The sequence below is a fragment of the Amborella trichopoda genome, chromosome 2 (assembly GCF_054954075.1).
Source record: "Amborella trichopoda isolate Santa Cruz 75 chromosome 2, AtrichopodaSantaCruz75HAP2 v2.0, whole genome shotgun sequence".
NCBI classification, from domain to species: domain Eukaryota; kingdom Viridiplantae; phylum Streptophyta; class Magnoliopsida; order Amborellales; family Amborellaceae; genus Amborella; species Amborella trichopoda.
The window spans coordinates 47,470,829-47,498,242 of record NC_142337.1 but is presented as its reverse complement, the minus strand read 5'-3'; the positions used below and the strand labels follow the sequence as shown (position 1 = coordinate 47,498,242).

The following is a 27,414-nucleotide window of genomic DNA, read 5'->3' as shown; positions in this document are numbered from 1 at the left end:
TTGGCTCTGCCTTTTGTGATAATCTGTATTTGTGTGAGATAGACACGTTTACATTGAGGTAATATGGTGATTTTCTCGTTGTTTATGTAGTTGGAAGCAATGGAATAATTTTAGGCTGTAAGGTCTTCTTAGTCCCAAGTTCTCGTTCTCATACCCTAGAGTTTTAAAAATGAACGGAGAGCTTGATCGATCTTCTAAAAGACCCTGTGTCATGTCTTAGAAGCGTTCCCTATGCTGTTTTCCTTGTCTATTTTATTTTAGAGAATTAGGCTTTTATTTTTTTACTACCAAGCAGTACATGTTATGTGAATGATCATGTGCCAATGCTTCAATTTTTTTACCATATAAATCACAAGAGAACTGGAGAATAGTTCACTGCCTGCTGATGTATGCGGTTGTGCCTCAAACTAATTATTTAGTTTGCTATGTGCACTACATGGTGCACCACTCTATTATGTTTCGTTGGTTGACCTTTTGGTGTACGAGTAAACTTCTATTAGGGTTTCATTGGACTGATTTGGATGAGGGTGTCATGCATGGAGCTGTCATGATTTGGATGAGGGTGTGTCATGCATGGATGACGGTGTCATGCATGGAGGTGGAATTTGATTTGCTGCCTATTAGTTTTGTCTTAGACTTGATATTTTTGTTTTATTCTCTCTAGAGTTACAAACTTAGCCCCCAGTTTGGATGGTTTTGGGGCTGCTGTTTTGCAGGAGTTTGTCATATGAAATGGGAGACATTGTGGGCCATTTTGGAGGGACTCTTGTTCTTTTATCATGGGAACAAGGGGGTTCAGCTATGGTCTACTAAAGACTCTTGATGGTCATTCAGGTATAAAAAATGATTAGTCTGGATGGTGCCTGTTGAAAGTTGTGTTTAGGGTGTCGGCTGGAAGAATGCACATGTTATTGTCGTTATTGTACCATTTTATGTAATGATTCGTCAAGGGCCTTTGACTTTTACAAGTCTTTGAGGCACTTTCTTCCTTGGAATCTATCTATGTGTTTGGGGTGGGTGGCGATATGTATAATTGACCTATAGTAGCTTACTACCCTTTTGGTTGCGACTTATTTCATTAACATGTTCTGGTGTACGTTTTGGTTTCTGATGAATTTAGTGGATTGGTTCTTGTATTTCGAGAAACCAGCTTTTCTTGTAATGGTATTTGGCACTCCAGAGATTCCTTCATATGCTCTATTCGTCAAGTGGTTTGAGCAAGGGATCCTGTTCTGGCATTTCTATTTAGGATCATGGCAGAATTCTCAAGTCATTGTGGAAGCTTGGCCTCAAGAGGTTACCAAGGTATACCTACATGGTATGAGGAATGGTTCATAGTTCTCATTTGTGGATAACACGGCAATGTTTTCTTATGAGAACAGCATGTTGATCCAGTTTGGCTTTTAGGTTATTTTTATGCTTCTAGAATTCTACGGTTTTAAGGGTAACTAGAAGCCAAAAATTGACTTTCACTGGGAAGACCCTGCCTTCCTTGGTTTGCTCCTATGCATGGTTTGCACTGGAAAGAATTGATTATAGATAGGTGGGAGTCAAATACTTTATTTATGAGCGAGGAATTTATTTTGATTGAAGCAAATTTAGACATGTTTATCATTGTAATCTATCACCATCACTATCACCACCATTATCATCATTTTATTGGAGCCCATTTTGTGAATGATTGCTAGCACGTTTTGTGAAAATTTCATATATTTCCATGGTATTTATTGGTTGAGATTCTTATGGTCCTAAGGAGGCAAACCTACCTTAAATACTCATTCTGTGTTTGCTGGGATTTGGGGATTTTTAAGGGCAAGCATTCTAGAGCAAAACAGTAGGTGATTGAGTTAGAGACATGGTTATTTCATGGATACTAATCAGAAAGGAAATCTAAGGCTTTCCGGCATTGGATTTGGTTAGAGGATGTAAGGTAGTGGTGAATTGTTGGGTGCTGGAGCTTTTGATTCATGTCTCATGGAAGAAGCCTTTAGTTCGGGTTCTCAAGCATAATTGTGATGGAAGGAAGCTTTGGGCTACCCTGGCCCCTGGAGTTTATAAGGAGAGATTAGAGACATTAGGGAGAGACTTAGGTTGCCTTTGCAGGGCCAATGGGCACTGGAGATGCTAATAGAGCTAAGACCTTAGCACTTCTCATGGGGTTCGTTATATTTTCCAGTCCTTTGGTCCTTTTCTGGTTGAAGGTTACTCCTTAAATGTGATTCACTGTGTGTGAAGGGATGGTGGAAACCCCCCCACCCCATGGAGACTAGCTGACACTTTGGAGGAGGTATATGATAACGTGCCAAAGTCAGCAAGTTATCTACCAGCATGTTCAAAATTAGCTAATGACATTGCTGACTTATTAGCTCACACAGGCAGTCGTAGAATGGAATTTTTCTTGTTGCACTCCCCCCCCCGCTGATGTTTTGCTCTCTCTTCCTTATGCTTACTGATTATGGCTCAGTTTGTGTTCTAAATTTGAAACAACTTGATGTAACAGTTTCACCTCTAAAAGATTAAAAAGAAAAAGAAAAGAAAATTGACTTTATGCTTTCCTTGGTGAACGGTGATTTCTGCAAATTTTCGAATTGAGATGAGTTGGTTGATGGAGAAGAAAATGGCTACTTGGATTTTATTGTAGTTAATTTGAATTGGGGTTTGTCATCTAAGGTTTACAGCTTTACATAGGTGGATGTTGTGGATGCTGATGTAAATTTATTAAGTACTTATGTCCTGGAAACTACCATGCTTTCTAAAATTTCACTTGTCAGTAACAGTTGTACAAGAAAATGAATAGTGATAGTGCTTCTGCTAATTTATTTTTCTGACACGATCTGATTCTCATTTAGAACCTTGGTAAATTGCATTTTGGAGGATTTTCAATTTTCCCTTTAGAGGCAAACCTAGAAAAGAACTCATTTACATTGTTATTATTCACTAGATATACCTATTGTGTAAAGTCTTGCTTTCTTTATGCTATAATGATATGACTTTTATGGTGATCTTTTGGCTTGCTTGAGTCTGCGGCTGAGATTTTATTGCCTTTCATCTAGTGACTGGTGTGCTATTACTTCTCATTCAGAAAATGTACTCTAAAGCAGTTATTGATAAGATTTGCTACTGAATGAGACACCATTTTGAATATCAATACTAGTGGTCTGTATTTATCTTTTGATCTTCATCTAGTATATAATGTCTGCACTTTGGCTCTTAACGTTTGAATGTGTACTGTTTGTACTTGAATCTCCTTGTTCCCATTGGACAGGTGATGTTTTCTCTGGAGTAGGTCCAATAGCCATAGCTGCAGCAAGAGTTGTAAAGCGTGTATATGCTAATGACTTGAATCCTTCTGCAGTGGACTATCTTAAGGGGAATACTATTCTTAACAAACTTGAGAGAAAAGTTGAGGTATGTGTTCAATGTGATTCCATGCACCATTTCACATTCAATGTTTTGGACCAGTAATCTTGTTGCGCTATAGTTTTCAAGCTTGTAGAGCTTGTTATCATTCATATAGAGGCATCCTGTTCTCTAAAAATGTTTGACTTTCAACAGCATTCTTTTGGTCTGACTTTCTAGAACATTTCATCAATTTATTCAGTGTTGGTTATTTTACTAGATGTAATAAATAAAAATATGAGATGTGAAGGGTACTTCTGGACCGCTATAGTTCATTTCTTCTTTGTGTAACTGAACTATGGTAATAGAAAAATCATATCCAGAGATGCTTATAAGAGCTCTGTTCACATGGCTTACTGACGTTTAGTCATACAGACAAGTGTTAAAGCAATTTTGAAGGTGAGAGTTTTTTTAAGCCTTATCTTGTTATGTGAATGACATGTGGGAATGTTACAGCACTGAAAATTTTTAAATTCATCTGTTTTTTTTTTTTTTGTGGGGGGAAGGGGGGCGGTAATTTAGTGGGGGAAGGAGTCCCCAACTCATACTAGGAACAGAATTCAAGACATCACGTTGTGGTACCATACCACTCTGACCACCTAGCCTTGAGCCCATTCTTGAATTCATTTGTTTATAGTATCCACATATCCATTCATCTAATGTAAATGGCAATAGATCCCTTTCTGAAATTGATGCAGCTGTGTATGGCAAACTTCCCAAAAAAAAAAAGAGGAAAGAAAAATAATTCAAATTAAAGGAGCTGTAAAACCTAACTTCAATTAATGTTATTTTTTATTATCACGATTATGTCTAAATTTTGTAATATAAGCTCCTAAAGAGTTTAAAGGATATCACGAATAAGCATGTAGACCCCCTTTTCTCTTTTGAGCTTTCTAGCATTTTGAGTTGCTTTTGATTGTTTGAGTCATCTGAGTTGCAAGGCATGTCAACACTGCCTAGCCAAGCACATTTTGGGCCATGCATAGGCATAGCATGTCATATGCATGATTCATCTTGGGCCAGACTTTGATTAACTGAGACTCAGAACTTTGACACAAGCATTGCTAGCTGTCACAAGTGCTGTAGTTTTACATCTGTGGTTTTCACTGAATTTTGTTGGGACTGTTACTTTGGGTATTTATCTTTAGATGGCATTGTCATTTTTAAAATGTTCTTAGATGGAATTGCGTCATTGCTTAGGATTTCCTTTGTAATAACAGGACCACATTGGTCCTGTTTTTATCTAATAGATGTTTAATGTTTCTTGAGGATGCATTAAGGATTTCATCCATGACACGTCTAGGTTTGCAACATGGATGGACGGAGGTTCATCAATGCCATGTTGTCAAGTAGAAGGCTGGAACCCATCACCCAAGTGGTTATGAATTTGCCCAAAGATGCTGTGGAGTATCTAGGTTTGTTTAATCTGATCTTTTGCTTGCTTCTTAGGCTGTACTATATAAGGACCTTGTTCTTTTGGTGGGCAAACTTTATTCATATCTGCTAATTGAATCTTGCACCTTGTAAGTGATGAAAGCTAGTAGTTATATGCTGATAATCTTAGCTTTTAAGTTTATGCCTAACCCATGGATAATCCCAAGCTGCACTTTTTTGTGTATTGTTTCTCATACTAGTAAAATGAAAACATGCTCCTGTCTAATTTCTTTAAATGTGCCTGTGTTTTTAGAGCACAAAAGTGATAATTCCTTTGTTCCTGAGACCCAGTTTATGTTTATGCTAGATGCATTTCGAGGATTGTTCCGAAACAAACCTAATTCTAAGGATTATCCCTTGCCAAGGATTCATGTTTACGGATTCTCCAAAGCTCAAGATCCTGAGTTTGACTTTCATCAGGTATATATGTTCTTAAAGTTAGTATTTTTGTTATTTATTTACCTATCGGTATGCTGGGATTCATACATTTGATATTAATTTCAAGTTTCTTTGGTCTTGCACTAATATGGGAGACCTGATCCTTGAATTCTAGTAAGGATCCTTGAATTCTAGTAAGGTATTTTCATGAGTAAATTCCTCAATTGTTTTAAACAGTGATGCTCTATTTTTCTCATTTGCATTAGTAAAATAATTTGTTCATAAACTATACAATGAATAAATCGCTATATTCTTATGCAGAAAATAAGAATTGCACTTAGTGAGGTGGGAGTAGAAGTGGAAATGCATCGTGTCCGCCTTGTTGCACCTGGGAAGTGGATGCTGTGCGGATCATTTGTCCTCCCAAAGAGCGTTGCCTTCTCGGAATCAAGTGTTGGATTGTATTAGTTTTATTTAAAGGAAAAAGCTTATATGCGAGAAACCCGAATGGTAACTCCCCATCACCACCATCCAACTTGTTGGAGATTGGGAAAGGACGGTGGTGATGGGGAGTTGCCGTGCGGACTGCCCGCACGCTAACCGCATTCTTATTTAAATTAGTTGTATATCAATTTTGCTAATGGTTGTTGTTAGTACAATGGTCCTAAAAAAAAAACATCTCGATCTCTAATTAGGTTTGGGTTTATGTGGATGGGAAAGTTTATGATCCATATGATCACATAGAGAATGGTTGTCTAAGCAATAGATGAGTGGTGATGGATAGAGTGTGGGACCTGCTACGCTACCTAGAATATGCTATGTTCCCGTAGGTCTCACATTGTCACCATCGCCACCCGTTTCATTTTACGGTTTAACCCTAGCCTTTGGTTTTCTAAATGCATTTGTTCTTTTCATTTGTAGCCATAGTTGAAATGCAAGAAAATGACCAAAGAAAAATGAAATAAATGATAAAACACAGCCTTTCTTAGTCGAAGCCAGGCCAGTGGACCTGGCACGCGGAGTCGGAGTCTGAATGTACTATAATGATGAATGTCAATCCCTGCTTCTGAGATACAAAAAACTCGTCCAGTTTAGAGGCATGAGATGGAGTCAAGATACCAATATATCTATGTTATTTACGTTACATAGATAACATAATTGGGGTCGGTTAACTTGAATTATGGTCTTTCATTCTGTTATATTAAAGGCTATATTCTACATACAAGTCTTTATATTTTTTCACATCATTTTCAACTGCATCTTTTTGGGCCTATTTTTTGTTTTTTAAAGGTTTTTCCACTTGAATTAATTCGCATCACTTATCAGGTAGTGTATTTAGTCGGTGCCACACATGGTTAGCCCATTTAACTATACTCTCTTTCATTTTGTCGTCTTCACGTCTAAATTCTTTCAATTAGATTCATTTTGAATTCTATCATTTCTTGTACGAGTGTTAAAAAAAATAAAAGTAAATAAAATAATATATATATATATAGATGGCAATGATTTCATGCACCTGTTGTATAATAATATGATGCAACAATCTTAAAAAACCATCTTATGGCTAATTGTTTGATCCAAACTTTGAAATATACACTTTTTTCATTCTAATGAATAATCACAAAAAAAAAAAATTGAAATCACAATTTAGAAAGTATTTTTTTAGCACGATTAACATATACCGTTCATTTTGGTGGGATGCTTAGATTTAAGATTTATAAAGATTTTTTTCATTTCCAATTTATTTGGATGGTTTTATTATCATTAGATGAACAATATTAAAAAAGAAAAAAACGATTTTGAGTTTATAAAGGCTAAGATCTTGAAATTCACAAAATGAATGGTTTAGATTCGTTTTTGGAGATGATTCATTTTGACCATATCAAGGGTTCAATTTTTTTTTTTTTGCATTGATTATTGAGATGAAGAGAGTATGTGTGTAAAATTTTGGGTCATACAAATATCACAAACATGGTTTTATAGAAGTATCATTGCATTATACTATGATAACCGTTGCATTGCATTGTTGCATTGCATTAGATCATTGTTCATATATATATATATATTAAAATTAAAAAATGATTTGATAGGGCTGCATCCCTATCAAAATAAGTAAAGCCACACCTTATAACTCATCGAAAATTGCGGTTCAAATATTGGAAAATCTTTACATCGATCATCTTGGCTTGAATATTATGGTTGTGAAAAAAATTAGGATTTCAAGTTTTAAAAGTAGTGTATATTGTAACAACTTATCTCCGTTATTTTGCTCTAAAAATAAATGTTCATAAATTCCCAAGATTTGTATCATTTTTTTAGTTTCAAATTTCATTGCCGGTATTGGAAATTGATTTTAGAGCTATCATGAAAATTTTCATTGCAAAAAGTGCTTTTGAAACAAAGATTTTAGGTGGGGTTTTATTTTGTTTTCATAACGCCTAGCCCTTATAGAAACTTCATCCATTAAAATTTGTATAGTTTATATCTGCATTTATGTACACTATAATTGATGTCATACAACAATAATAAAGCATCTAAAAATAAAAAATAACGAATTTGAAAATACAAAAAAAACTTATTCTGTAAATTTGAATTGTACTTATCAAAATTTCTTATAGATCAATCCAAATTGTATCATAACAATATGAAAAAAAAACAACAAACTATTACCTGGTTGTTAACTCAATGTAGTAACTTTATTGTGTGGCTATTGAAAAGGCCCTTAATTTGATTCGTCTAAAATCACATGGTCATCCTAGCACCTTCAATAGGTCTTTCCTTTTCTATGATTGGTTCATGAGACACCATATTTTTAATGTCAGTTTATGTAGGTCCATCTATATTATCTTCATTGATGCTTACATCTCAATATCTACATGGAAAGGATTTATAATCATCTTGCCTCTGAGCAATCTTAGATTGCTATGAATATATACAAGGTTTTTTTGCTCATGGTTGCAAACGATTGAACTTTACTTAATGGATAAAAGAGAATGTGCTCAAATTTCTCTCACCGCAAGAAAGAGTTGATTGTTGTAGTAACCTGCATAGAAATTTGTTTCCACGGGTAAAAGGCATACATAAAATTTACAAATTTGAAGATATGATTATTGAACAACTTTAATTTTTAAAGCTATTTATCGGCAAGCTTTGTAAGCAATGGGTATTGTGATCCATAATTGCTCTGTCAGATCAAGGGTAGGGTCGATATCTTTGTCTTTAAATCTTATGGAATGTTTAATCTTGCAACAAATGACCCACATTCTTTTATTAATTGTTTGCGATCTTAATCTACGAGGAAAAGGTGCTCAACAATTAATGCGACCATATGAAATTCCTTTGTCTTGAGTAATTAAATATTGAGGATATATATTGATTGATAGTTATCAAATATTCAAGATATATATTGACTTTATTGAGTGCCCTATTTTGTGGGATTACAATTGTAATGAGATTTGTTTCCTGCGCATGAGATATTGGTTTACTCTCCGTAGATGTAGGTACCATTGTCGAACCATGTATATGTTGTGTTGATTAATTTCTCTTCTCTATGTCTGTTATTGCAACTTCAACATGGTATTAGAGCTCACTTGAGCTCACTGCCTTGCCTTGGCACCGATTACTTGAGCTCACTGCCTGCGACTCCTGTTGGTGTCTTCGGTTGATTATGATAAAGGCATCTCAATTTCTTTAGTCGCCTTTGTTTTTTTTGCTACTGATTAGGTCAGCTTTTTTTTTCTTATGGTTCTTCTTTTTTCTTTATAATGGCAGATTAAAAAACTAACTTCAGTATGAAACTTACTATTATTCATTTGAATGAATTTAATTAACTTGCTTGGTCGAAAGTTGTTTCTTGTTCTCTTTTGCAGAAATCTAAGCTTGGGTGCATTAATTGGAAGAAAAAGACTCCAAGCAAGGATGATCCCTCATTTAGCAATGTTTGTGTTATTATTCAAAGCAAGGAAACTAGGAAGAAAATCATGAATCTTGGTTTTGAAACATCTGAAGAAAGTATTGAAAAATCTCCCTTGGTTGCTAATAATGAGAAATATGAAACAAAAAGGCTTTAAAATAGTGGTAGAGGTAGTGACCCCGATAGATCTATCGCTCAAAACGTAATCACTCAAACCAATCACTGCAACTGTGATCATAATCGACAACCAAGTAACAACAATGGTTCTTCCTCCACATAAAATCCTTCTTCTCCATTCTTGGGGACAAGTCACCCTCTTGCTTCTATGTCTTCATGTGACATTTTTTCTTGGATAATAGACTCAGGGGCTATAGATCATATGACTGACAATTTACAATATCTATCAAACCTAAAAAATAATAAAAGTGTGAACCCTGCGTCTATTGCCAATGGTTGATTTCTATCCAAGACCAATTTCTTCTCAAAATCCCAAAACTCTGAAGTTCTTTTTATGCCATCATTTCTTCGAACTTGATGTCTGTTAGTAAAATTACTCAGAGCATGAATTACAATGCTATTTTTTCTCTAAACTCTATGATTTTTCAAGATCGGGCCACGGGGAAGAATGGTGAAGGAAGATTGTCTCATGGGCTACATTTATTCAATTAGGATACTAAGGTCTTGGTTGCCAGTCAAGATAATTCTGATATTAACAAATTGTGGCATTGAAGATTTGGACACCCCTCAGATAAAGTTTTAAAATTTTTAATGCCCTCTTTATCTTTAAACTCTCATTCTTGTGAAGTTTGTAAATTACCAAATAGACAAAACTTCCTTTTCAGTCTTCTGTGCATGTTCAAAGGAACCATTTTATTTGATACATTCTAATGTGTGGGGACCAGCCCCAGTTAATTCTTATACCAACTTTAAATATTTTGTTACTTTTATTGATGATTGGTCTTGTGCTACTTGGGTATAATTATTGAAATAAAAAATAGAACTTTTCCATGTGTTCAAATAATTTTCCAAATTGAATTTCACTCAATACAATGGCAAGATTAGAATTCTGTGGACTAATAATGGCACAGAGTATGTGAACAAAGTTTTTTCTGAGCATTTATTGAATCTTGGTATTATACGGAAAACATCATGTGTTGGAACATCTCAACAAAATGGAGTTGCTAAAATGAAAAATAGACACATTTTGGAAACTACAAGGTCTTTGATGTTTCAGATGCATGTTCTAAAAATTTATTGGTTAGAAGTAGTTTTAACTACTTGCTATTTGATTAACAGACTTCCAAGTAAAATTCTTAAAAATAAATCTCCCCTTGAAAGTTTGAAAAATAGAAAAATTGATTTGTTCTATTTGCGAGATTTAGATGTATGTCTTATATTTATGTGGCTAGGCACAACCAAGATAAGCTTGATAAGCATTCCAGTAGATGTATCATTTTCGGATACTTCTCTATTAAAAAAGGATACAAATGTTATAATCCCACAATAAAAAAAATGCATGTTTTCAGAGATGTTCAATTTGTTGAAACATAATTCTATTTTCATGACACATTGGAGAGTGGTTTGGAAAATAAGACTCAGGTGGAATGTTCAAGAGGTCGTTTGCCCTTGCCTAATATTAGTAATAGTGATGTATCCAACACAGCCGAAACAAGTCATGATGATCAAACCGAAGTTGAAGATACCTCTAAAACTCACCATACTGGTTTAGAAGAAAAAGACTCCGCCATGGCCATGGCCCCACCTGATCCCCCTTTGCGTAGGTCTTCTTGTATCTCTCAATATTCCTCTAAACTTCAAGATTTTTATACTTATCATGCAGTTTTTTATCCTGTTCAAAGTCATATATCAGATGAAAATATCTCTCCTGACTCGTTTGTTTTTTTGAGTTTTATTTGAGCCAACCAATTTTCACAATATTATTTTTCAACTTATGTAAAGGAAGGTTATGAAAGAGGAATTTCAAGCACCTGACAAGAACCATTCTTAAGACATTGTCAAGCTACCTAAACGGAAGAAAGTTGTTGGATGTAAATGTGTTTACAAAATTAAATACCCTAGTGATGGGTTTGTTGAGAGACATAAGGTCAGGTTGGTGGCCAAAGGATGTACCCAAACTTATGGATTCGGTTATAAATAAACTTTTGCACCAATTGCCAAGATGAATATTGTTCGTGTTCTTTCGTCTATTACAGTTAATTGTGGGTGGTTTCTACATCAGATGAATATTAAAAATACTTTCTTACATAGTGGCCTTGAAGAAGAAATCTATATAAGTCTTTCTCCAAGCCATTCTAATGAAAAGGAGGAAGGCCTTGTATGCAAATTAAAGAAAACTTTGTATGGAATTAAACAATCACCTTACGCATGGTATGCCAAACTCAGCACATCCTTGATGAGTGTTTGGTTTCTTAGAAGTTTAGATGATTCTTCGATGTTCACAAAAAGGGAAACTTCAGGTACAACAGTTGTATTCATTTATGTTGACAATATTATCATTATAGGTACTGATAAAGAAAATATTATGAAAATTAAAAATTATCTTCACAAGAAATTTGACATAAAAGATATTGGTCAACTATAATATTTTCTCAGTATTGAAGTAGCACATTAAAAAAAGTGATTTTTCATTTCTCAAAGGAAATATGCATTAGATCAATTGAAAGAAACTGAGAGTTAAATCCGTTCACACTCTTGTTGATATTAATTGTAAATTTAATTCAACAAATGGTAAACCTGTTGAAGATGTGGGCCGATTAATTTATTTGATTGTGACACGACAAGATATAATGTATGCGGTTTGTCTTGTGAGCCAATTTATGTATGCCTCTAGATTATGCCATATGGAGATTGTCGATGGGATTCTCAGATATCTTAAGTCATCACCTGGCTGAGGTGTTTGGTTGGAACCGAATAGTCACACTACTATTATTGGTTAATCTAATGTTGATTGGACAGGTAGTCCAATTCACAAGAGGTCTACTACTGGCTATTGTACACTAGTAGGAGAAAACTTGGTTACTTGGAAAAGCAAGAAATTAGTACAGAGGCCAAATATGGAGCTATGACTTTAACTACAAGTGAATTGATATAGCTAAAATACCTACTTTGAGATATAGGGTTCCCAACGATCAATCAAATGGAGATGTTTTATGATAATCAAGCAGCTATGCATATAACCTCCAATCTAGTTTTTCATGAAAGAACCAAGCACAGAAGTTGATTGTCATTTTGTGAGAGAAAATGTTCACTACAAAATTATTAGTACTCCTTATGTTCAAAGTGAAAACCAACTTACAGACATGGTTACCAAAGCTATTGCAAAGACAAAGTACCAAGTTGGGCTGCATTGATATCTACACACCAACTTCAGAGGGAGTGTTGACCATTATCAAATATTGAATATATATATTGAGTTATCAAATATTGAAGATATATTGATTGACAGGTATCAAATATTCAGGATATATATTGATTTTATTGAGCACCCTGTTTTTTGGGATTACAATGGTAATGGCATTTGTTTCCTAAACGGCAAGAGTTGTAACTCTATAAATATCCGGTAAACCAGAGTAATCTTTACAAATGAGATATTGGTTTACCCCTGTTTTTTGGGATTACAATGGTAATGAGATTTGTTTCCTAGACGACAAGAGTTGTAACTCTATAAATCTGCGGTAAACTAGAGTAATCCTTATGAATGAGATATTGGTTTACCCCATGGATGTAGTTGCCGAACTACGTATATGTTGGGTTGATTTATTTCTCTTCCCTTCTCTATTTCTGATTTTGCAACTTCAACACATATCATCTATGGGATTCGTCCATGATAAGAAACAATTAATCTTTTGCCACCATAATTCATCAAGAAGAAAAGTTTGAATGTATCTTGAATCTATAATGTTCTCTGTTTTACAAAGGGCCCAATCATCATCAATTACCATGTGCACTAGAGCAGATAAGACCTCCCTTATTCTTTTTATCATAACAATATTTGAAGCAAATCGAGTCTCCGCCACACTAAGTAGCCTGAGTGGTCAATACTTGCTAAAAATGGACAATCCATGTGTATGATTGACCACACTTCACCATTACCTTCTTTACCATCTTCCTTTGGGTAGCAAATATTTTCAACGCCAGATTTAAAGTATGAACAGCAGAAGGGGTCCAAAAAATATTATGATGAATACCTGCAACCTGAAGTCCTACAGCCTTACAATATCACATTTTAGGGCCCCACGTCGTGAATGGTATTAAAATTAGTTTTTCCATACAATCAGCATTTTTGTACTCATCTGATGCATGTACTGGTTTCAAAAATGCAGGCCCAAATGTGGAAGATGCCATAAAATATAGTATAGGCCTATGACCAATGTCAGTCCATCCATCACTAACACCCCATCCCAACTGTACTTTAATGGAACCAAACTTTTTCCACATTATTTTTCTCTTCCTCTAACAATGTTGTCCTTAACCTATTTGCAGTTGGAGGTACATATCCTTCTAAATTATTGTAACCAGCAAATAAGATGAAAACACATGCAATGATCGAGTTTATCACCTACCAAAATATTGAATGACATATCACCCTTTCTCAACCTAATTCCAGAACTATCGACACTTGGTAATGGAACTTGCGGCTTTCGACTTCTTTGCATCATATGAAATTCTTTTTCCATGTTATCATCAACGCCTGGACATTTTTTAATTCCAAAAGATGAGCTTTGAACTTAGTATATGATCCTTTCTATTGGCCCATATAATGGGGACACTTGAATTCCCAATTTCCTCTCCCCGTAATCTTTGCTTGCTTCTCAACAATTTTTCATAAAGGGAAATATTGGTCTTCATTACTGCCGCCAGTTGACTGTTTTTCCTTTTCACCGATATTAATATGAAGAGCTGGAAGAGTCATAGAAGCCATGACAAAGCAGGATATATCCTAAAATATTTAATAACCTCGTGATGTTATACGACTATAAGTTTATGATAACTAACTCGAGTTTATTGAATAGATACGTAAAGGAAGATTTACCTAAGAAAAACAGTTATAGAACGATTAACCGATATCCAATATATTATATGCAAGGAAAATGATGGAGATTAATATTTGGTTGCAACAAAATATTTTAATTTGATTTTTATTAATTTTATTTTTGAGATGACTTGTTATTTTTTTATTAGGGTTGATTTGATAAATATTATAAATTTTAGGATTTAATGTTCCAATTTTGTGTTTTTATAGGAAGCTCGTCTTTTATTTTTAGGAAATATTTTTTTTTTTTTTTAATGTTAGGAAAGTCTATCTTTTAATTAAGGATATGGAATGGGTCATTGGAAATAGAGGAAAAACGTTAACTTTTAGGAGGAACAACTTTGGATATTTACATGTAAAAGTTCACGTCAAACAACTTTGGATATTTACATGTCAAATGGAATAGGTAATAGGAAATAGAGGAGAAGACGTGAACTTTTAGGTAGAACAACTTTTGGGTGTTTACGTGTAGGAAGAGCTTATCTTTTTAAGCTTAGGAGATCTATATTTTGATAAGAGTTATCTTTTCAGGAAAGGGTGGTTTTGGATAGATTAGCCTTTTAAATAATGGGCTTAATGTTAAGATCAAGGTGAAAAGAAAGTGACGCGAATAGGTCATTTCTGTTTAGGAGGGACACATCGGTTTTAGTGTTTTTTTTTTTTTTTTTTTTTCGTGATTTTTAAAAAGATTGGTTTTTTTATGATAAACCTTGACGTTTTTTGTTAGGAAGGATGATCGTATACGAAATCCTTTTATAAAAAGGAAGCACGCTACTGTAAATGGGAAATTGACTTTATTTGAATGAAATAGTAAGTTCCTTCATAGAGAGAGAGTGTGTATGAGAGCCATTTGTGGTGTTTTTTCTTCACTTTTGTTTATGGGCACGTGCCGGTATACTTGAATCCAAACATTTGTTCTTTTTGCTTATAATTTTCTTCTCAATTTTTATTTATCTGTAAAATACGGTTATTTTGCCTGGAGTTATTCGTCGTTAAATTTTATATTACTTCAAGGATATCATAGCACATTCTATTCTTGTAGATCGTAGTGTTTATCGATATGCATCATGGCTCGTGGATAAGATCAATGGTTGGGTATCGGGACTCAACCCATCCAACGAGGACGAAACCTCCTAGCTCTTCGAGAGATACAAAACAAAATTTTGAGAACGCAAGTAAAGGGGTTGACTCTGCGCTTGGAACAAAAACTAGTCCCGACACACTCTGATAATAGTAGTGAGTTAGGTACTATTTTCGAGAAACCCATTCCATACGTATGCTCTGTATTGAGAGCCTCATAGTAGGGAAAGTGATCTTGTTCATCATGGTTAGGAGTGTGATCTAGTGAAGTTTGATGAAGAACCAATATGTTTCTATTTTTAATCAGACTTATCATTCAAAAGTGATCTTATTTTTTATGAAGATCCTATATTTGATGAAGAGCATGATCAAAGGAGAGAAGTTATCATTGAGGAAACATTGATATCTAATTTTTTTATCAACGGAGAGATGAAGAAGCAAGAAATCGAGCCTATGAAAATATTTGAGGAAGAGAAAGAGGATGACCTAAGAGAAAGAGGATGACCTCAAAGGAGAATCAGAAGGTGAAATTGGTTTAACCATTGAATCTAATGCTCAACTAAAAGGAGCATAGGTGGTGTGCTATAAGGAAAAATTTGAGAAATTTCAGCAAGTTTATGTGGCTGAAAAATCGACATACAACGAATTTTTTCTTAAAGTTTTTTCATTTTCAATGTACAATTATTATTTTTTGATCTGTGCAATAACCCACATGTCTCAAAATCATATTTGCAATATTTAGATTGAAGAATGATGCGAAGAAAATTTAATCTTAACGCATTTTAAAACTCGAGGATGAGTTTTCTCCAACCAGGGGAGAATGATGCATATCAATATCTGGTTGCTGCAAAATTTTAATTTTACTAATTTTATTTTTAAAGATGTGGATAGACTTGTTATTTTTTTATTGGGGTTAATTTGAGGAATATTATGAATTTTAGGATTTAAGGTTGCAACTTTTTTTTAATAGGATGTTAGTTTTTTATTTTTAGGATATTGTTTTTTGTTCTAGAAAATATCTTTTTTCTTATCGTAGGAAAGTCTATCTTTTAAATATAAATATGGATGTCAAATGGATAATAGGAAATAGGAGAGAAGATGTTAACTTTTAGGAGAAACAACTTTGGGTATTTAAGGAGTTTTATCTTTTTGAGCTTAGGAGATCTAGCTGAGGAGATATATATTTTGGTAAGAGTTATCTTTTTAGGAGGGGGTGATTTTAGATAGATTTGCCTCCTAAATAATGAGCTTAATGTTAAGATCAATGTGAATAGGTCATTTCCTTTTAGGAGGGATAAATAGGTTTTAGTTTATCTTTTTGGTTATTTTTATAACGGTTGGTTTTTTAAAATAAGCTTTGACGTTTTTTTTTTTAAGAAGGATGATCCTTTGGTGAAGTACGAAAGCCTTTAATAAGAAGGAAGCATACTATTGTAAATGAGAAATTGATTTTGATTCAATGAAAAAGAAAGTTCTTTTGTAGAGAGAGAGCCCTTTGTGGGTATTTTTCTTCTTCTTTGCTTGTGGGTTCGTGCCGGAATATTCAGATCCGCACTTTTGTTCATTCTACTTGCGATTTCCTTCTCGATTTCTATTTATCTCTCTAAGACGCGATTAGCTTGCCGAGTATTATTCATTGGTAAATTTTATATTGCGTAGGAAAACTCATGAAATAAAACAAAACAAACAAACAAAAAATAAAAGGAAAGAAAAAATTCCTTCTATGACAAATCGGCCATTTCTAAAATATTTTGAAGGTCACAATAAACACGCTCTTTTTTCTTTTCTCAAAATACTTGGACTATTACATAAAAAATTCTATTGTATATAATTTTCATAAAAACAACATAAACAAAATTAAACTTTGTGATACCTAATAACATTTAAGACCAGTTTGGATGTCAAATAAAAAGAATTTGTTATTCATAAAAATTGCAAATTTTTCAAATGCCAATTGAAAAAAATACAAAGCCTTTTTTTTTTATTCTTATAAAAGTCGTTTGGGTTACACAAGTATTTTATTTTAGGCCCCACTATGGATTTGTATTACTTTGTCATAAATCCCTAGCTTCACCAAATGGTCTCTCCCTCCTCCCATCGTACCTCTCCTGATCTCTTTTCTCCCTCTGCATATTTTGGTTCAATGTATTAAGCTTTTCTTCGCTCCTAATGTCGAGTTTCCTTTGATTCTGATGAACCGTAGGGTTTTTTGTGAGAACTTGTTCGTCTCTGTAAATTTGGGGTTTGTGTTATTTTTTATGAACATTGGGGCTCTCTGCAAAGTACTTTATTATTTTTTTTTTTTGCTGAAAAACTAAGGTTTCTGCTTTCATGGCTTTTGTGAGGAAATGTGTGGACTCTGATTATTAATCGAAGGAGATATGGAGGTTGAATCAGAAGAACCGTTGAACAGGCATTTCAAAAGATGGAGACCCTGAATCAATCATAGACTCAAGTCTATACAGATGCTTGGTGCCACTAAACCATTAGCAACACTAAAGGAGCTTTTTAGAGAGATAGAGACAACGAGAAAGTTGGGTAGCAGGGTGCTATATAGAGTTGGGTTTTCGTTTGCAATGAGAGAGAGCAAGAGAGTTGGATCATGGTAAATAGCTAGAAAGCTGGGTGTGGGGTTTGCACTGGGTGAGAGAAGGCGACACTTTCATCCAAAAAAATTCAAGTCTAACTTAAATGTTTTTGAACAATAACTTTGGCCTTGATACAATAGTATTTTTTCTTTCAATCTAAAAATCTAGCAAAATTGTATGGTTATCCAAAGGGTTCAAATTCGCTTTCACAAGATTTTTGGATTGCAATCCAAAAATATTCCAATTTTGGATACATCCAAACTGGCACTTAAGTATTGTAATAAATAAAATGGGTGTTTTTTTTATTATGTTGTGCTATTTTGGATACGGGGAAATCAAATGTCAACCCTCTCAACCATTCATTAATATGGCTAGTGAGAGAAATCCTAACTAAGAGAATAAATCCATTTAACTTCAGGTACAATTATTTTTTATTTCAAGACCATTAAGGATGTCAAAGAAAAAAATATTCACATTGAAAAAAAATGCAATTTTTTTCCTCCTTAATTGAGAAACATTATTTTTTTATTTTATTATGTTGGTAGACTGTTTGGATATCTATTAAAATATAAGAAAAAAATTTTATTTGCCAGATATGTCTGTTTGGATGCGTTGCAATAAATTCTAAATGCGTATTTTTTTTTATTTTTCTCATTACATAAAAACGTTTTGACCAATGATCTCGATAGAGCAGTCGAATATAGCAGAAAAATAACTCGAAATATGAAAATTTAATGAAATCGGCTCAAACCCAATATACACAATTTCATAATTTAATTATATTGATTCCTCTCTCTCTAGATCTGTAGATTATTCCTATAGATATAAGAGACAAACAGAATGGGAAGAACTCCAGAAAACCTAAAAAAGCTCTAAAAAAGCAGGTGCACGGAGAAGTTCAATATTATTATTATTATTAGAGAGAGTGTAACTTGATGGATGGGCAAAAAGGTGAGACATCCTTTACAAACTTTCCTCTGTAAATGTTTTGAGGTTGTAAAACATCTCCCTCTGTATACTCAGAAAACCACTCCATTAAATTTACATGGAGAAATTCTATTTTATAAAGAAAAACTCCACTCTCAAGACCTGAAGAATCATAGTTCCTAGAGATATCGAGTAAAACCCTAAATTTTTAGAGAGAGAAACATGGAAAGGTTCTTTTTTTAGAGAGAGAAAGTCGAACTTACTAAAAAATGGGATCTGCATAGTTGAAGATGAGAGAAGGAAAGAAAACCACTCCATTAACTTTAGATAGAGAAACTCTATGTTACAGAGAAAAATTCCACTCTCAAGTTCTGAAAAATCATAGTTACTAGAGATATCGAGTAAAATCCTAAATTTTTAGAGAGAGAAAGATGGAAATGGTCATTTTTAGAGAGAGAAAAAGTCGAATGAGACCTGCATAAGAGTGGGAGAGAGGCTTTTGTAAGTGCGACTCAGAGCGGAAAGGTTTGGGGGAAAGGCGCAAAGAGGAAAGCGAAAAAAATCTGCATAGTTGAAAATGAGAGAAGGAAAGAGGAAAAAAATCTGCATAGTTGAAGATGAGAGAAGGAAAGAGCTCCAAGATCAGAGAGGCTTTTGTAAGTGAGATTTAGAGGGCGAAAAAATTTGAGTCTAACCTGTTTTGTTGGGGAATAAAATCTAATGGGTTATCAAAATGCTTCTTATATGCTATCTCAATCTTTTTTTTCTTGTCATTGGAAAATATTGCAATTTTGGATGCATCCAAACTGACCATAAACCTTTTATTTGTAAAAACTAAATGGAAAAAATGTCTCCATATACCCTATTTTGGTGTACCATTTCGAATAGACCCGAGGTTTTAAAAACTTTCTGACGGTATAGGTTTTCTAAAAAATATATCTTCTAACTCTCTAGACCTAATTATCCTTTTTGACTACTTGTTTTTTGCCCAAACAAAAATTAAAAAGATACCTCGATATGTCTACTCAACATTTCTCTCTATAAGTCTTTATTTCTCTCTCTATGTAGGAGAGAGTGTATACAGAGAGAGGCATTATGGAGAGAGAGAGAAATAACTATGGATAGTGAGAGGTTTTATAGACAGATTGCGGTGTTGTTTTAGTTTTTGTTTGGGTAAAAAAGTGAATAATCAAAAGGGGTAAATTAGGATCAGGGGTTATAAGATATATCTTTTAGAAAACTATATGCCACCAAAAAGTTTTTAAAACCCTAGGTCTATAAAGAAATAGTACACCAAAATATAGCAAAACTATATGCCACCAGAAAGTTTTTAAAACCGGTCTTTAAAGAAATAGTACACCAAAATATGGCATACGATAATATTTTTCAAAAGTAAACAGATTTAATAGAACTTAAAACAAAACATAACAAGTTACAATGTTAATAGATAAATAAATAAGCCTCCCCCTTACAATTTTGTATAGAATGAGTAAGATAAGGTCAAGTATTTCAATGTATAAGACAAACGTATAAGAAGAAAAATAATGATATCAAAATTTGAGATAAAGACAAGCAATGGATAAAACAAAATTTTATAAAATTTAAATAATATTAAATACAAGACGGCAAGTTCTACAATATTACAAAGTACTAAAAAATCATTTATACAAACAAAAAATTCTAGGAGTGCTATAAAATTTAGTGTTAAAAGTTGAGACATGGACAAGTTTTATACTTTTTAAAAAAAAAGTACTAAAATCATTAATTTCTATCAAGTAAAAGTACAATACTTTCTATGGAAAAGGTCCAAGCTCTCAAAATTAGTAATAAGAAATTGCTACAAAAAGAAAAGGTACAACATAATCCATGTTTTTAATAGCAAAGAAAAATTAAGAAAAACTAAAAAACTTACATAGCACAAGGTAAATGAGAAAGGAAGGGAGGACAGTTACGAAACTGAGATAAATATCCGATAGTCAATAGCTTAGAGAGGGAGAACGCATTGGTCGATTTGATTTGGAGAGAGAGAAGAGAGTGGTCTACGATTTGGAGAGAAAGAAACAAGTTGGGAATGGAAAAACCTCATAAAGTATTTTTTATTTATAAAAACATTGACTAATGGAAGCCCTAATTAACAAGTAGAGATATTTGTTATTTTTCATTTTAAAGTACTTATCTTATTCTAAAATATTGTTTACTTTTAAAATAAAATACTCTTCATTGAAGAATAGAGTGTTATATTTTTTTATTATTACGCAAATAGTGTATTGGTAAAAGCTTATAGGTCTCTTCAAGAGATTTTATTTGTCAAAAAAATAAATAAAAAAGAAAAGTCTCGGAGACACGGTAGTGGAGACTTAATAGAGATTTTGTATACATGTCCAAAAGTATCGATACACATGTCGATATCCATCAGGTGTTGACACACGGTCTAACCCCAAACACACGTGTCTATGTTTAGCCATTTGAACATAGGAATAGGTTCGATTGAAGTTTTCTATGAGCTTTAATAGCTAGTGACCATTAGTTGCAAGGAAACGTTTAAGGCATTTGTTACTTAAATTTTAAGTTCGATGGCTAGGGTTAGGGTGTCTAGGGCTCGGAAGATAAATCATGAATTTGGTTAAAATCTAAGAAACCTCTCCCTATTTCTCCCCATTTGTTATCCTGAAATGGCCCTATTTATAGTGGAAAAATGCGATGCCATCCAGACAAAATTATCAGAACCATGTATGTTATGTTTGGCCTCAACGGGCTGGTTACACACGATTTTTTTCTCTCTCTAAAACTCTCTCCATTTCCTTTCTCTCTCTATAATGGCACGGTGGCCTTTATCTCTACAACACTTGTTTCATTACAACTTACATTCAGCACGTATCATAAAATATTGCATGTCACTTAAATCTCAAATGAATCAAGAATACACACTTCTATGTTCTATTGTTTAAAAGAATGGGATTCTCCAAGGATTTTTATTTCATGTTTACAGTCATTCTGAATATGGCTTATAATTTGCCTCCTTTTGAAATTTACCAGCATGGCCAACGAAATCCCCCATTATTTTGGTTTTTTTTTAGTTCGATAGGAACTGAACTTGAAATATAGTGCTGCCAAACGTCAGCGGCTAATTACTCGAACCCGACCCCAGTTCTACATGAGAAACGTTTATATGGAGCCGAGGCTCTAAACAATCAAATTTCATCCTACCTCAAAAAGTCAAATATCTTCAAAGTGATCATCTCCACATCAATATGCATGGATATGAGGAAAACAAATGGATTTCAAGTTTTAAAAATAGTATATTTTGTAATATATTTTTAGACTACCAATTTTCAAGATTTTCAAGTTTTCATAGATATATCGACCCACAATATTTTTAAAGCTTTGAACTTTATAAATAAATATGAAAATATATTTTAAGGCTATCACAAAGATTTCTAGTAGCGTAACCACATTTCTCGACAGTAGGCTCTAATTTGATTGTTTAGAGCCTTGGCTCTATAGAAACCGCACTCTTTCTAAACGTTCCTCTATTTACATTTATTGAACAAATGGTTATATTTTAGTTCCCTATAAAACCTTTTTATATATACTTATTTTAAAGTTCCAATAATTTGGTAAAAGACCCAGTTTCTATGCGGCCAAGACTCCATATATAAAAATAGGAGTATGTTAATAAATCTATTTTTGAGATGGATTTTAGGGTGCAGATTTTAAAGTTTCAAGGATTTGGTTAAAGACCCAATTTTTATGCGGCGAAGCCCACATATATAGAAATGTGGGGCCTTTTAATAAATATATTTTTGAGATAGATTTTCAGACTTAATTTTTAAGGACACGTAATCTCTGACATGGAGATCGTGAACATAAAGATTAAGTTTTAGAAACTCGAAATAATAATTCTAATAAGAAAATATTTAGACCGTAATGTTTAGATGATGGAACACCTATTTTCATCCATCTTTACATCTTTAAGATGGATGCGCACTAGTAGAAATGCGGTCTAACGAATATGAAACAATTTTCCTACGTGGTTCGCAATAGGGATTGAGGAGGGAAAAGTCATAACCTTTTTATGAAAAATGAATATTGTAAAACTTTGGTATATTTTTACGAAGAAGCTTTCGTTAACAATTTTTTTTTCTTTTTTTTTATTTATGTATTTATGGGTCGTTTAACGGGAACATACTGACCCATACTCGTTTTTGAAATAGTAAACGGTTTACGAAAGTGTTAGACCAGAATGAAAGCCTAGACTTAGTTGGTTCTTTTGGCTTAGCTTTCCTTGATAAAGATACCCTATATCTAGTTACTATCAAGGGAAATTTCGGGAATTTCTCGTGGAAAAGAGATCAGAAAATCATATCTACAATATTATAGCACATTTTGCGAATTATTTATGTTATACTCCTATCTCTAACTCTAAGCTAGTTGCATGGGGCGATTCTATTTTCTGGTCCTACAAAGCGCAGAGAGAGAGAGAGAGCCAAAAGAGTCCATGGAAAATTTAATGGAAATGTAGCATATTCACAATTGATAGCTCTTTTTTCAGCGAATCAGAAGGTGGTCATCTCATTGGATCAGCAATTTCTTTTTCCTTAACATTCAGATGTCTCATTGGAACTAAATAAAAACGAAAGATAAAAGTACCTTTCAAACCAGCAGATTTGTAAGATGGGTTGCAGAGTGAGAGAGAGTACCAACAAACCAGCAGATTTGAAGGATTGGTTGCATATAAAGAGAGAGAGAGAGAGAGAGAGAGAGAGAGTTCAAAAATTCTCTCATACATTCTGTCAAAGAGAGGTCTAGAGAGAGAGAGTCAAGTGGATAGCTTGAGAGACAAGTCGAGGAAGGAGGAAGAGGGTTCAGGGTAAGGCGGTTCATATGAGCTGCTGCCATCTCCTCCTCTTAATGGAGCATCACCACCCAAAAAGTCATACTCCATTAACTCTCTTCCCCTGCTCCTTTGCAACGTAACAGTCTCCCCTCCCTATAATAACCACAAATTTCAATATCACAAATTTCAATCTCTCTCTCTCTCTCTCTCTCTTCTCTCTCTCTACAATTTGGCAGCTTTTTCAGTCGCATTCTTTTTGCATGTATTTCCTTATTTATGTATAAAGCAGTCCTCTTGTATTCGACTTGTCGACCAGCCGCAAGCTTTGTGAAAATGAAACCACAGAGATACGGTATCATGCACAAATACGGTCGGTACTCCACCAAACAATCGGCTGCTTAGCGGTTGAGTATATAAAATTATAAATACAGATATAGGGTACTACAGCAATAAAAACTTGTTTGCACTACCATATGATGGAAAAGTCTATATTGGGTTGCAACATTGTCCTATTGAAAGTAAGGTACATCTCTAAAAGCAACTATAAAAGAGTGTTTGAAAAACCTTCCAATTGATCATCTCGTCTTCCAAATGTAGAGATGTAACAAAAAAAAAAAAAAAAAAATTTTGAAGTCCTAAATCTAATACATTTTATAAAAGAATAAGTTTATATAAGGTTCTAAATGTAGAGATGTAAAAAAAAAAAAAAAGATTTTCAAGTCCTAAATCTAACATATTTTATAAAGAAAAAAGTTTATATAAGGTTGCAAAAGTTTATATAAGGTTACAACCTTAAAGTGTAGAACTACAGATGCACCTTAAAAATCCATCGAAAAGGCCTGTATTAATGTTGAAAAACCTTGTGCTTGATCATCGAGATGTATGACTATGAAAAATAAAAATATTTTGAATCTCAAAAATAGTGCATCTTACTATTTCAAGATTTTCATATGTTTCTAGATCTACACCATCCATTTTCAAGATTTTCATATGTTCTAGATCTACTTGATTTTAACCATTTTAAAAATTTAAAATTTTATAATTAGATATAAAACTAAAATTTGAGATAATCCTAATAATATTTTATATCACATTTATATATTATGATAAAATTTGAAGGTGCACTTTAGTTGGATTGTTTAAGGTTCCAACCTTATGGAAACCTAGCACCTCCATTATATAGTATAAAGTGGGCATCTAATACAAACCGCACCCAAATGGTAAACTGGTGATTAAGGACTCGGTACACTGCATTTTCGATTTGTAAAAGGACTACCATCTAATCTAAGGGCTGGCTAGGGTTCATTTGAGCCCTCCCTCACAACTTTCATTTTTTTAAAGTCATTTACATACAAAAGCAGTGCATTTATATTCTTTCTTTTTTTAAATTTAGTTTGGTGGTGCTGAATCTCCTGATACCGATCCCGGAGTGTAAAGTCATGAATTTATTTATAGCATGGGACAAGGAAATGTTTACAAAGACAGTGCGTTCCCCAATCTGTATTCACATAAACAGAAACCTGAATTTAATATGTTGGGGATTCTGATTTTCGAAGTACAGTGAACTGGGTGAAATATTTTTATTTATTCATTGAGACAGTAGTGATACTAAGTATGTGTCAGTTTTGGTCAGAGAAAGTAAGAAGCAATAAGAAGGTGCAAACAAGTTTTAAAGAAAAACATTTAAAAGGAAAGGAGGACACTGTCCTTCAAATATGAAGACTAATAATGCCAATGCAGCGAACAATCTGAGCCGTCCAAAAGAGTCATCATGCGGCTCGTGTGAGCATATCGGCGCATTTGGTGTTTGAAAATCTACAGTATTTGAAGAATAAATCGAAAAAACACGACGTAATGTGTTTGGGAAACAAATAATGCGTTGTGCTTCGGGTTTGATGTGTTCCTTTCAGGCGTTTGGAGAGAGAACGAGGAAGAGAGAGAGAGTCACAAAAAAGTAATGGGACAAGGTAGTTACCTCATGAATGGCCATTCCAGTGTGGACATGCATTATATCTCTTGCGGCCTCACCCTCAACGTTTTTGGCGTTCCAGAGAGCCAGCCCAAGAAAATCGCATCCTTCTTTTGACGCCGCACCCATATTTATCCCATAAAACTCCCGCTTCCTCTGCAATCGTGGCAATTCATTCACTCACTATATATATGCCCATGAAAATGTACCTAAAATCTCTCTCTGAAACATATTATTTCTCTCTCTCTCTCTCTCTCTCTAAACGTTTGCAAAGGTGAATGTATGAACGCTGAGAACATGTTTCAAAGAAAAAAAAGATACATAAATAAACGCATGGAAATGAGAATCCATGGCCAGGAAACCATACATACACGATTTTTATTCAAAGTAAACATACAGACAAAGAAAGAACACCAAGAAAATCATTTCAAGAGAAGCACAAAGACAAAAGATTTAGCTTCAAAGTCCCCCCAGTCTACTTTTAAGCAGTGTCCATATACTCAAGTGTTTGCACAAAAAGAAGAAAACACACATGCAAAGAAAGAAGAATGATAAACCTAGAGAGAGAGAGAGAGAGAGAGAGAGAGAGAGAGAGAGAGTACCTTGAGGCAGTATTCACACTGATCAGACCAGCACACAGGACTTTGGTTTGAAGAGAGCTCTTTCAACCTGATACTCTCGCTCCTAAACGGAGTGGGGTTATGGAACCTCATATCGTTAACGGGGACCCTCTCACTCCCAAACGGCTCCGTCACCCCGGGCCTCATGCCGTTTCGCAGCCTGTACCTCTGAACTACGTCGGTTAACGCCATGTGACGCTCCGTCAAGCCACCGCAACTCATGGGAGCCAGCCTATTTGGGAAATTAACGGCGTTATGACGCTCAATGAAAGAAACGTTACCAGGAAAAGCGGGGAACGGCGAGGCTTGCTCGGAGTCCGCTTGCTTTCTCCTTTGCTCCTGAAGCCTGAGCCGCTCGAGCTGAGCCACGCCTAACCCCCGCTGAGGCACCTTCTTCTGGGAAGAACCAGAGGCGTTGATCTTGGACTTTCTCCCTCTAGATCTGCCTTGGTCGGGCTGGTTCTCTTGATCTTGGTCGTTGGTTTGGTCATCAGGTGGTGGAGAACCGGAGGGGGACCACAGGAGAAGAGTAGTGGCCATTAATTCGCAGACAAGAATACAGTGAATGGGTTTTGAATGTCTTCAATGGCGAACTGAGAGGGTTTTAGGGAGATTTCAAGAAGCACTCCTTTTCTGTCTGTCTGCTTGGGCCAAAGAGCAACCAGAAATGTTGCTCTGGTTCCAGAGAGATGGATTTATATATAACCCACACACTCTCTCTTTCTATCTAGAAATGCTTTGAAGAAGACGCACTCCTCGCACGTGCCATGCACCACCTCTCGAAGTCACTGGTGCCCGGCGTCTTCTTTTTCGTTTCTAAATTGCTGGCAAAGTTAGCCCTAGAATTCACGTAAATGACGTGAAGATCCTAACCTCTCAATCATTTTTAATCGCTCTGCGGCCCCTGATTTCTTGTTAATCCTTAGGTATTTTAAGAGATTTTCTTGTCTGAGTTGGATTTAAGAAAATTGTATTTAGGTGAGATTAGTACATTAAACAAATGAGGGTCTTGAGAAAATCTTTCAACTTTGTGAACAAAAGGGATTTTGTATAAAAAGAATATTTATTCTACGAGGGGGAGGTTATAATTATCTTTAGCTATTCGATGTTGATCTCTTTGTATTAAGAATAAATAATTTTATATACACGATCTCTATGAGTTCACATACTAACATGTAAAAATACGGATTAATAATTTATTTTTCAAATACATTTG

At 34.3% G+C, this 27,414-nt stretch overlaps 2 protein-coding genes across 13 annotated transcripts in view; one reads left to right on the top strand and one right to left on the bottom strand.

The window, feature by feature from the left end:
• The window catches only part of LOC18426405 (Met-10+ like family protein), a 52,362-nt gene extending 46,194 nt beyond the window's left edge, over window positions 1-6,168 (top strand). For 5 of the 12 annotated variants that reach the window (XM_020662519.2, XM_020662518.2, XM_006833052.4 and 2 more), the window contains 4 exons: window positions 3,266-3,408; window positions 4,703-4,814; window positions 5,141-5,253; window positions 5,533-6,168. In XM_020662519.2, coding sequence (XP_020518178.1) covers window positions 3,266-3,408; window positions 4,703-4,814; window positions 5,141-5,253; window positions 5,533-5,679 — 515 coding nt within the window. In that variant the 3' untranslated portion in view covers window positions 5,680-6,168. Of the gene's footprint in view, window positions 1-3,265; window positions 3,409-4,702; window positions 4,815-5,140; window positions 5,254-5,532 lie in introns of those variants that run through there. The other 7 variants (XM_088858349.1, XM_088858348.1, XM_020662520.2 and 4 more) reach the window with 3 other exon arrangements.
• Window positions 6,169-23,487: 17,319 nt separating this feature from the next.
• LOC18426404 (uncharacterized) lies at window positions 23,488-27,005 on the bottom strand. The gene is made up of 3 exons (XM_006833051.4): window positions 26,181-27,005; window positions 25,585-25,734; window positions 23,488-23,762 (listed from the first exon to the last, which is right to left on the bottom strand). The coding sequence occupies exons 1-3, from the start codon at window positions 26,736-26,738 to the stop codon at window positions 23,592-23,594; spliced, it is 879 nt and encodes a 292-aa protein (XP_006833114.1). The 5' UTR covers window positions 26,739-27,005; the 3' UTR covers window positions 23,488-23,591.
• Between the last annotated feature and the right edge of the window lie 409 nt (window positions 27,006-27,414).

Bases quoted from the DNA above. Each gene is read 5' to 3' on its own strand.
- LOC18426404 (XM_006833051.4), bottom strand. From the start codon at position 26,738: ATGGCCACTACTCTTCTCCTGTGGTCCCCCTCCGGTTCTCCACCACCT. The intron at 25,735-26,180 runs GTACTCTCTCTC...CCACGATTGCAG, and splicing joins AGTGTGAATACTGCCTCAAG to AGGAAGCGGGAGTTTTATGG. The intron at 23,763-25,584 runs GTAACTACCTTG...TGGTTATTATAG, and splicing joins CTGGAATGGCCATTCATGAG to GGAGGGGAGACTGTTACGTT.